This window comes from Protobothrops mucrosquamatus, unplaced genomic scaffold (genome assembly GCF_001527695.2).
Source record: "Protobothrops mucrosquamatus isolate PMUCROS unplaced genomic scaffold, P.Mucros_1.0 scaffold3357, whole genome shotgun sequence".
NCBI lineage: Eukaryota > Metazoa > Chordata > Lepidosauria > Squamata > Viperidae > Protobothrops > Protobothrops mucrosquamatus.
Window position 1 is genome coordinate 40,392 of NW_015389343.1, and position 10,238 is coordinate 50,629.

At 38.9% G+C, this 10,238-nt stretch overlaps 1 protein-coding gene across 2 annotated transcripts; it reads left to right on the plus strand.

Annotated features, from left to right (window-relative positions):
• Positions 1–780: 780 nt before the first annotated feature.
• On the plus strand, positions 781–10,005 carry FRS3 (fibroblast growth factor receptor substrate 3). 2 transcript variants are annotated; one of them, XM_029286340.1, is made up of 5 exons: positions 781–851; positions 2,479–2,665; positions 6,082–6,237; positions 7,700–7,881; positions 9,029–10,005. In XM_029286340.1, the coding sequence occupies exons 1-5, from the start codon at positions 786–788 to the stop codon at positions 9,968–9,970; spliced, it is 1,533 nt and encodes a 510-aa protein (XP_029142173.1). In that variant the 5' UTR covers positions 781–785; the 3' UTR covers positions 9,971–10,005. The 2 variants fall into 2 exon arrangements, with proteins under 2 accessions (XP_029142173.1, XP_015682376.1); XM_015826890.1 differs by having other exon boundaries at positions 7,739–7,881.
• The last annotated feature ends 233 nt before the right edge of the window (positions 10,006–10,238 follow it).

A 10,238-nucleotide genomic window follows, 5' to 3' on the forward strand; every position in this document is an offset into this window, starting at 1 on the left:
ATGAGTACAAAAAGAGACTGTCAAATACAGGTTAATAATTTTGGGGGGTTAATCATTTCAAGTGTTTTTAATTTTTTCTCTTCCTTATAGGTGAAAGTTGACATAGTTTCTATGAAACCATAAATGACGTCTTGGCATCTTGATTGCCATGACACCCAGCATAGGCTTGTGTGGAGAATGTGGGAAGCCTTCCCTTAAAAAACTGCTGACAGCCATGGCTAGGTAAGGTTTAAGCAGGAATATGATGATTTGACTGAAATCCTGTCCTTAAGGGATGATAAAAATGTTTTTTGTTTGTAATTCTAATACAGCAGACAATAATTGTCCCATATTGTGGGTTTTTGGTAGTGTGAATTTGAAGACATTGGTCTTACCATGTTTTTCTTAGTTCTGCCTGAACATGATCTAACATCACTTCAAAAATTATTATACTAGTTTACTGGTCTGGGATCATAAATAAAGAAATCAAACCACTGTTATACTTGTAACATCAAGTCGCTCTCCATACTCTTGGCATAGGACACTCTCGGCAATCTCTCACTGGAGCACAAATATCACTTTAAAAAGTTGCTGACAGATGATATATAACTGCCTCCATGCACCTATTTCCTATTAAATCTGAAGCACTGCACAAATGTGTGGTCTATACCTTTGCCTTTTTTCTCCATCTCCCATTGGGTTTTTGAAACGTTGAAAATATTTTGTTAGAAAGATGTGGTTTACATTTTGGTCTTCAGTATTCTGGTTTTCCTTAAGTTCCAGGGTTTGCCTGTTGTTTTGACACCATGGGAACGTGCTGCAGTAGCCCATGCCGAGACAGGGTTCCAGATAACCACCCTACCAAGTTTAAGGTAAGTTGTGTTTTTTGTCTTTTATAATGTATTCTTCTACTAATATTGATCGCTGTGAGTTAACTCAAATAAAATTTCATCTCAAGACTGAAGTTGGATTGAGAAACTCCTTTTTACGATTCCCCCCCCCATTCTTCTTGGTGCTTTCTTCAGTTAAGTATCACTGCCTTTAGCTGAGAAAGTTTATCTTCTCTGTATATTTCAAGGAATTTTGTCTCTCAATAAAATAACTAAATTTTGTCCTCCCTCGTTGCTTAACATTCAGTCTGAAGATTTGAAATATTGACAATTTTCTGACCTTTTGTGCATGGCTGGTAAAGGCATTGCACGACTGTGAATTTGAAAATTCTTTCGAGGTGAATCATTTAACTTGGGTCAATTAGTTGATGATTGGTACTAGACAGTAATATTATGCAGGGAATCTTAGATGGCATTCCCAAAGTAGAAGCACTGTGATTAATAAATGCATTGTTAGTATTACTATATGCTTAAGGCTAAGAAAACACTCCTCAGATTACCAGAGGGAGCAATTTCCTAAGTAGCTGAGGTCTTGTTGATGGGCTAGCATTGACTCTAGGTCACAGGTCGGCAACCTGTGGCTCCGGAGCCGCATGTGGCTCTTTGAGCCTTCCCCTGCAGCTCCCAGCCTCCTCTGCCATTTGCAGAGAGAGACAGAGACAGAGAGAGGCTCTCTCCCTCCCTCTCCCTCTCCCTCTCCCTCTCTCTCTCTCTCTCTCTCTCTCTCTCTCTCTCTCTCTCTGTGTAAAAAAAAAAGAGTGGACTCAGTGTTCTCCCACGAGCTGAAAAGCTTACTGGGCGGAGCTCCTTCCTTTGCTGCAGGAAACAGGAAGCAGGAAGGGCAGGAGAGAGCTAGCTAGCCCAGCTATGCTGACTCAGGAATTCTGGGAGTTGAAGTCCATGAGTCATAAAAGAGCCAAGGTTGCCTACCCCTGAGCTTGTTGGAGAACAGCTTGAAGCCAGCTTGCCAGGTGAGCAAAAGATCAGAGAAAGGGAGGGGGGGGAGAGAGAGGGAGAGAAAGAGAGAGAGAGGGAGAGGAGAGACAGAGAGAGAGAGAGAGACCCTTTTGACATCTAAAATGAAGATAACACTGCATATATCCTTTTTACCTTTATTATATATATATATATATAAGGTAAAAAAGGATATATGCAGTATTATCTTCATTTTAGATGTCAAAAGGGTTTTGCAGCTCCCAGTGTGGGAAACGGGTCCAAGTGTCTCTTTAAGTGTTTTGGGTTGCCTACCCCTGCTCTAGGTGTACCTACCTGAAATATTTTTCAGGTAAGGAAGTATTCCTCTTATGCAATGTTTCTCATTCTTGGCTCTTTAAGATGTGTGAACTTCCACTGACTGGGGAAATCTGGGAGCTGAAGTCTACACATCTTAAAATTGCCAAGGCTGAGAAACATTGCTCTAAAGCATTGCTCTAAAGCATTATTCAGTGGTAAAGCATTTTACCACTGAATAAGAAAAAAATGACTGCCTTACAGAGATGAGGTTGGGCTGGTGTACTTTCCTCAATAGCTACACTACTAGTTTATAACCCCACTGTGTCTATTTATATGGTTTTTAGTAACTCCTGACAACTGGCTTTGGTTTCTACAGGTGACAAATGTTGATGATGAGGGCAATGAGCTGGGCTCAGGGATAATGGAATTGACACAGAGGGAGCTTGTTTTGCACACTCATAAACGCGATGCTGTTCGGTGGCCCTACCTTTGCTTGCGTCGCTATGGCTATGATTCCCATCTCTTCTCCTTTGAAAGTGGACGTCGCTGCCTGACTGGACAGGGTATGTACAGCAGGAGAGCTGTTAACCTGGGATAACATCTACTTTGTCTCCTCATAGGATGTTATAAATCTGGTTCAGAAATAGAAACAAAACTTCTAATAAGACACATAAGGAAATTCACATTTTTGTTTTCAGATAAGTATTGATGAGAGAACATTTTTTTAAAGCCTATTTAGTCCAGTATTCTGCTTCATCAAGGCCAACCATATATAAATGAATAGTCTAAATATCTGGTATTCAGGTTTCTAACGCCTCTCATATTAACAGCATTGAAGGGAATGTTCTGGCCTATACTCTCTGATAGTCTTTTAAATCCATATGTGTATGGTGAGATGTGCAAGGTTGGGAATAACTCTGCGATCATTTAAATCTTTGTTACATTAAGAATACTTAGACTATATTAAAAATAGTAACATTTTAAAAAATAGAATTATATCTTATCCAAATTAAAATTCCAATCTAAATCTAGCAGTGTTGGAATTAATAAAAATGGCATGTTATAAGAGAAAGTTGATGCCATATCCTTTCACAAGATGTAGCAGTACCTAAATTTAATAACAAAATAAACAAGAAAATATAAAATTATCTTGCTATATCAGCTCAGAGGTTTATCTAATACTTTATGTCCATCAGTAGCCAGACTATGTTTCTCAGAAACTAGATAGCTATTTATAAATCATTAGGATCTGTCTTTCAGAGGCATAGTGCTTCAGACTCTGAGGACCCAGTTGTATAGTTCTTTATGAGACCCCTACCTACTATTGATAATCCCTTGTCTTCATAGTGATAAACTTTATAAATGCATTATATTTATGCTGAATCTTTTGAAATCAGGCCTAACTTTTAAATAATTATGAATAAAATCTGTGACGCTCAGGCTATTATGCAGTTCTTTTTTTTTCTCTGCACCTAAGAGGAGAAGAATGAAAGCTTTCACTTTTATTTCAGAATAAACCAAAGTTTTAGGTTTTTATTTAAATCAAAATGTATTAAATCCTGACCTGGAAACAATGCCACAAGACATCATAATCTTGTATTATTTTCAAAAGCTGTAACACAGGGGTCTCCAACCTTGGAACTTTAAGACTTGTGGACTTCAACTCCCAGAATTCCTCAGAAAGCCAAGCTGGCTGAGGAATTCTGGGAGTTGAAGTCCATAAGTCTTAAAGTTGCCAAGGTTGGAGACCCCTGTGTTACAGCTTTTGAAAATAATACAAGATTATGTCTTGTGGTATTGTTAATACATTTTGATTTAAATAAAAACCTGGCCCTTTGTAAGGTAGCTGCTGGCCACATGAGGACTTCTTCCCCAGGTCTCATGAGGAAACTGCCACATGTCACCTCAGGAAGAAAGCCTTGCGTGGCCAGCAGTTGCCTTGCAGAGCTGTGGAATTCAGGGGCCCAAAGGGCAAAGATGGGGAAGTAGGCAGGGGAAGAAGTGGAAGACTCCCTGTGATTGTAAGTGTGGGCAGGCTATCAAGTGACTGATTTTGATTGTATGACCTCAGGGATGCTGCCGCAGCCATATTTTCAGGGACCAGGTGTAAATACCATTTGTTCAGCGCTACTGTAATTTCATGGTTGTTAAATATATGATCATAAGTTGAGAACTACCTATAATGTGATATTTTGACTTTGGTAGGAATATTATCTAGCTGGCTGCCTATTTATAACCTATGGTTTGTTCACCACTGGCATTAGTTTGTGCCAGGAGTGTGATCTTTATGTTACAGATGAAATAGTAAAAAAAATCCAAAAAGTCTTGGGTCAGAGCAGTGTGGATTAAAAAAAAAGGCAAGTTTGATATTCAGTGGTTGTAAGATTCATTATTTCCCTTGCATTATATGAATATTCTTTGATTCTTTTCACATTCCTTTCTTTCATCGTTGGATTTTAAAGCTTATTTCACTTGAATGATCATTCTTAATATCAGGAAGATAAGACAGAAAATGTGTAGGATCTACTGACGTGTGTGTGTGTGTGTGTTTTAGAATATTTTTATTCAGAATTGCAGCTGTTGTTGCCATGTTCTTGTCCTTGTTGCTATGGGTTTTTGGTTCATGTCTGTGCATGCCGGAATCTGATTGGTTAGTTCAGAATAGAGAGACAATTGATAAAAGTATTTATGGGTGGTGGGCAGGTGTTGCAGTTTAATACAAAAGCGAGTTGCTGTGCTTCCCAAACGTTTGCCAGTACAATCCTGTTAATCGATGAATCAATGAAAAGATTTCAGTGATTTGCAAAAAAGGTTCTAATCTCAAAATTGAGCTGGCAAACATAAATGGAAATAGCTTGTTAGATTCTTTGTGCAGGCTCATGGTGCTACAGGCTTACTTTGCCCAAGTAAGATACAGATAATGTTTTCCTCAAATTTCTCATGGGCAGCACAGTTGAAAATTTACCGAGTAATACTGGTAACAATAATAGTAACTTTGTGCTTTTTCTCTTTCCTTTCCAATTCTGTTTCTTACTTTCACTTAAATATGGAAAATGCAAGTGAATAACAGTATGAATGGAACTGTAGAGAAAATTCAATTTCAGTTCTTTCTCTTTATAATTATTTCAAAACACCATAACAATAAGCAGCAATTTAAATGTACTATTTCATAGCTGGAGGTTCTAAGTTATGTTCTGACTATAACTGTTCATGCTATGTGTATTTATACAACCTGGGTATGTTGAAATGCATTCAAATTATAAAACACTTTTATTCTTGGCCAGAATGTTACACAAGTGAAACCATAATTCCATTTTATGTATATCCCAATGGCTGAGAGTAGCTGCCAGACTGAGAGACTGCCAGACCAAATATCTGTGTTTTGAATTTGTCCTAAATAATTTGAGCCCAGGATGCTTCAGAGATCATGGTTTCTTCTCCCCAGCTTCATGCACTTGTAATTTCAGAGGTGCTGAAGCTCTTCTCTAAAGAGGCAACGTTTCTTCTATCATTTAAATAAGTATATAATGAAAATGTAACCTTTTGATTCATTTTTTACTGCTTCCCTTATTAGTAATTTCATTAGTATAACTAATTATACAATTAGTATTTAATTGGTATAGTAATATTTATGATTTTGAAGACATGTCATCTTGTCAAAAGATATAAATTAAGTTGGTAAATAGTCAACGTATTTCTAAGGAGATCCTAAATTAAGGTGTAATCTCAGGACCAGACCTTTAGTTTCAGTATACACATTAAATCTTAATCCTATCCTTTTGATTTGTCCAAATGTCTATGCAATACGTTGCTTTCACTGTATTTAGTAATCTGCTGATGTTTAGAGGTATGTGGCTGGAGTTTCACAGAGTAATGGTGCAATTTGTTAGCATCGCTTTATGTTTATCTGATATGCATTTCTTGTTTTAGAGAGTGTGAACATACTAGTATTAAAATAGACTTTCTCTTCTTCGCCTAGGAATTTTTGCATTCAAGTGCTCAAGAGCTGAAGAGATATTTAATTTGCTGCAGGATCTGATGCAGTGTAATAGTATCAGTGTGGTGGAGGAACCTGTTGTCATTACAAGGAATGCAGCTGAACTGGAACTATCCCGGACTCCCCAAACACCCGATAGTGAGACCCTCTTACAAATCGGAAGAGATAGGAGAATGAGGCCTATGTTAGCGTTTACTCTAGAGCAGGGGTGTCAAACTCGGGCCAAATGCATCACACCAAAACCGCGCCCACCCGATTGCCGGCAGTGGGAAAAAAATTGTGATACATCGCGACATGTCACGTGACATCGCGAGTTTGACACCCGTGCTCAGGAGCATTTCTTCTTGGTATCACAAAGGTGCTTTTTTCTTCAAAAGGCAACTGGACTGTTTTTTCCTGGAAGAAGAAGAAGAAAAATCTTTTGCTTCTCATCATGGAAGAAACCTTATCAGTTCTGATGGGGGGAAGGGAAGGATAGCTGGGGGGAGGGAAGGATAAGTTCTGATAGGGTGGTGGGGGAGGGGATGGAAGGGTTGTATTTCTTTGCAGTCATTTGGTCATTAGAACTCTCAGAGAGCTTTTGAGACCATGTGAAACCCTCAGAGTCACCTAAATCAGGGTGCAATTGGTTCTGGAACTTTCCATACCCCTGGCATCATGATGAATTTTCTTGGATGAAAAGCAAACCATCTTCCTCAAGGAAAAAACAGTCCAGTTGCCTTTTTTTGGGGGGAGAAGCACATGCTTAAAGAATGGTTTCACCCCATACAAATATTCAAATTCCTATCAAAACAAAATATTCTGACCAAGAAGAAATGTCTGTGGATAACTGAGAATCTCCACAGACATTTCTTCTTGGTCAGAATATTTTGTTTTGATAGGAATTTGAATATTTGTATGGGGTGAAACCATTCTTTAAGCATGTGCCAAACATTTATACCCTACTTTATACAAAAAGTTACAAAAAGTTGGCCCTGTTTTGAGTCTGTTGAGTTGCTCATTCTTTCCATTGAAAACTCACGGTTGAAACCATAATGTCAATCCACTTTTATAATGCATTTGTAATCTATTTATAGTATTGGGCATGTCTAATTTATGCAAGAGAGTCATTGCCTTGTTTCCATATACATTTTCTCTGAACTGGGGCTACTTTAGGGCTCAGCACATTTGCAACAGTTGTACTAGCCTGTTTCGTCTTCAGATATTGTTAATTACTTAATCATCTGGTCTCATAAAATCAAGTCTACTCTTCAGTCATGTCTTTAGCTTATTGTAGCTTTTAAGTTTTATGTGAGCTTGTTGCTTTATTTCTAAGACAACCAAACATAATTATCAGATATGTTTAGGTTTCCAGTAAAATATCGCCAGAACTACTAAGGAAAGTATACATGAGAAGTAAGAAGATTATTATTTGATTTGGTTATTTTGACCTTTACTTTATTTTGCACTTAGATTTGAGGTAGGTATTTTAACCTAGTTTTTATAAGTGTTGTTCTGTCTCATCACAGTAGAGAACTTCATCATACAATCTGAGTTCATTGGCCTATTAACAAAGTATTGGGGGTATTTTTGGTAAATGTGTATATAGTTTTGTGTAAAGCTAATTGTGCTCCCATTTCTTCATTTTTTGAATATATAGTCCCAGGTTTTCCTAATGGGTTCCACAACTTCCCTATGGAGCCCTCATCTTGTCCTGCAGCCTGCCATGCCCCCATGAGTAGTCTAAGGCATTCTTCCATTGGAGAGGACGCTACGCATGCTCTTATTATCCCTGATGGGCAAGTGAGTATTGCATATGAAATAGAACACTGCACCTATTAATACTAACTGTGCCAATTAATTTTAACTATGCCAGTTAATGTTGTTATAGGAAAATAGGCACCTGTTCTTTTTCACTTATGCAGCGCTAAGTTTCTAAGTATTTTCAGGAAAAGTTGCTTATTGAGAAGATATATTTGTAGTTATCAAAAAGGCATAATAATAATACCTTCTCATTGCACAAGGTATTAATCATTTTACCTCCATCCACTCTCATATAAAGGCTAGGATGGGTTTTTCATAACTGTGTACATGATTTTCTTGATTAAACAAGAATTGTGGTATTGTCTTTTCTTTTTCTGCAAACCGGTAGTCCTTGTCTTTAGGCCACAATTGAGCCCCAAACTTCCATTGCTAAGTGAGACAGTTATTACGTGAATTTGCTCCATTTTATAACCTTTCTTGGCATGGTTTTAAAGTCAATCACTGAAATTGTTAAGTTACGAACACGGCTGTTAAGTGAATCTGGAATCCCCATTGACTATGCTTGTCAGAAGGTCGCAAAAGTGATCACATGATCCTAGGACACATGCCAGTTGCCCAGCATCTGAATTTTGATCATGTGACCACCGGGATGCTGCAACAGTTGTAAGTGTGAAAAACTGTCATAAGTCACTTCAGTGCTGTTGTAACATTGAATGGTCACTAAACAAATGGTTTTAAGTCAAGGCCTACTTGTACTAGATTTGATTAGGTAACATAATATCATGTGATAGGACAGGTGTGATCTGATACTGATAAGGATTTTTAAAAATTATTTTCAGTCAGGGAACATGTTTAGAATTATTAATAACAGAATCCAAGGTTAAGATAGGACTACATTTCTTTTTAATATTGTTGCTGTTAAAGATCATCCTGTTTATGCATTTTAAAATGCTGTATAAATACTTATTAATCCTGTGATCCATAATAAATAATGAAGGATTTCTAGACAGCATTTATTCTCAGCACCTGCTAATTTTTCTTTCTTTCTTTCTTTCTTTCTTTCTTTCTTTCTTTCTTTCTTTCTTTCTTTCTTTCTTTCTTTCTTTCTTTCTTTCTTTCTTTCTTTCTTTCTTTCTTTCTTTCTTTCTTTCTTTCTTTCTTTCTTTCTTTCTTTCTTTCTTTCCAGTCCCACACCTATGTAAACACAGCCAGTGGGGAAGATGATATAAGGGGCCACCATTGTATGCACTCCTTACCTGAAGTTCATCCTCCGATTGCTCATTCCAACCATAGCTGCTCCCTGGAGGACCGGAATCCCCAGGTTTACATTCAGCCAGGAGAAGTGAAGTTTGTTTTGGGCCCGAACCTGGGTTATAGGCACAGGATGAAATGTGATGGCTACTGTCGACCCCACTGGGAGTGCTCAAGGCATTTCTGCACTCCTCACAACAACAACAACAACGATTACAAAGACGAGTGCCTCGCCCCCAAGTGTGTTTATGAAAACCTCAATGGTCTGCTGCCTTCTCGAGGAACCTTATTTCGTCAGGGGAGCGGGCGCTTGAAAATTCCCTGTGAGGACCTGAATCCTGCCAGTTGCTCCCATCGCCGGACCGCCCTACTGCACTATGAGAACTTGCCATCATTGCCTCCTGTGTGGGAGTGCCAGCCCCTAAGACAGGGCCAGGATGAAGAGGATTCTGGTGATGCAATGACACCTTCCTCCACTGGTTATCCAGAAATTGAAGAAGATGACTCTTTACGAAATTACATGAACTCAGAAAGGGTTGCCCTACATGGAGGCATGCGTAGGGGAGGTTGCTTGCAGCGGCACCGCAGTTGTACCCCCAGCGTTTTCAATTTCGACTTCTGCCGGCCTTATTTGGAGCAGCCAAGGCAGCTCAATTATATCCAGGTGGAACTGCAAGATGATCCTTGTAAAGGGCGGCAAAACATACCAGTCCCCCACGTCCCATGTGCAGCTGCCCATCCAGCCCACAGGACCAATTCCTATGCGGTCATTGACCATAAAAAGACAGCAGCCATGTCCAGCTTACAGAGAGCACTGCCGAAGGATGATGGGACTTCCAGGAAAACACGACATAACAGCACTGACCTGCCTCTGTAAGAAGAACATTCAACCCAAGCACCTCATTGTGGCTTTTGTATCTGCTCTTCAACAAATCATGTTACATAACTGCCATTTTCCCATTGTGCCCCCTGTTAGTGTGAGTCACTGGAATAGTTTCATCAAGCTAAGTTAAGAAATGTAGCCTATCTGTGCCTCTTCCGAGCCTCATTTTCCTCTGCCATATACTTTCTGAAGCCCTGCCATGTGCTTGATTACTTGACCTGGCTGATGGCAGGGTAGGTAATGGTACAGTTGGAGTGTGAAG

What these genes read in the sequence shown, in the direction of transcription:
- FRS3 (XM_029286340.1), top strand. Translation starts at nt 786, where the DNA reads ATGGGAACGTGCTGCAGTAGCCCATGCCGAGACAGGGTTCCAGATAAC. An exon ending in TCGCTGCCTGACTGGACAGG is followed by an intron (nt 2,666 to 6,081) that starts GTATGTACAGCA and finishes TTCTTCGCCTAG; the next exon opens with GAATTTTTGCATTCAAGTGC. An exon ending in TTATTATCCCTGATGGGCAA is followed by an intron (nt 7,882 to 9,028) that starts GTGAGTATTGCA and finishes CTTTCTTTCCAG; the next exon opens with TCCCACACCTATGTAAACAC.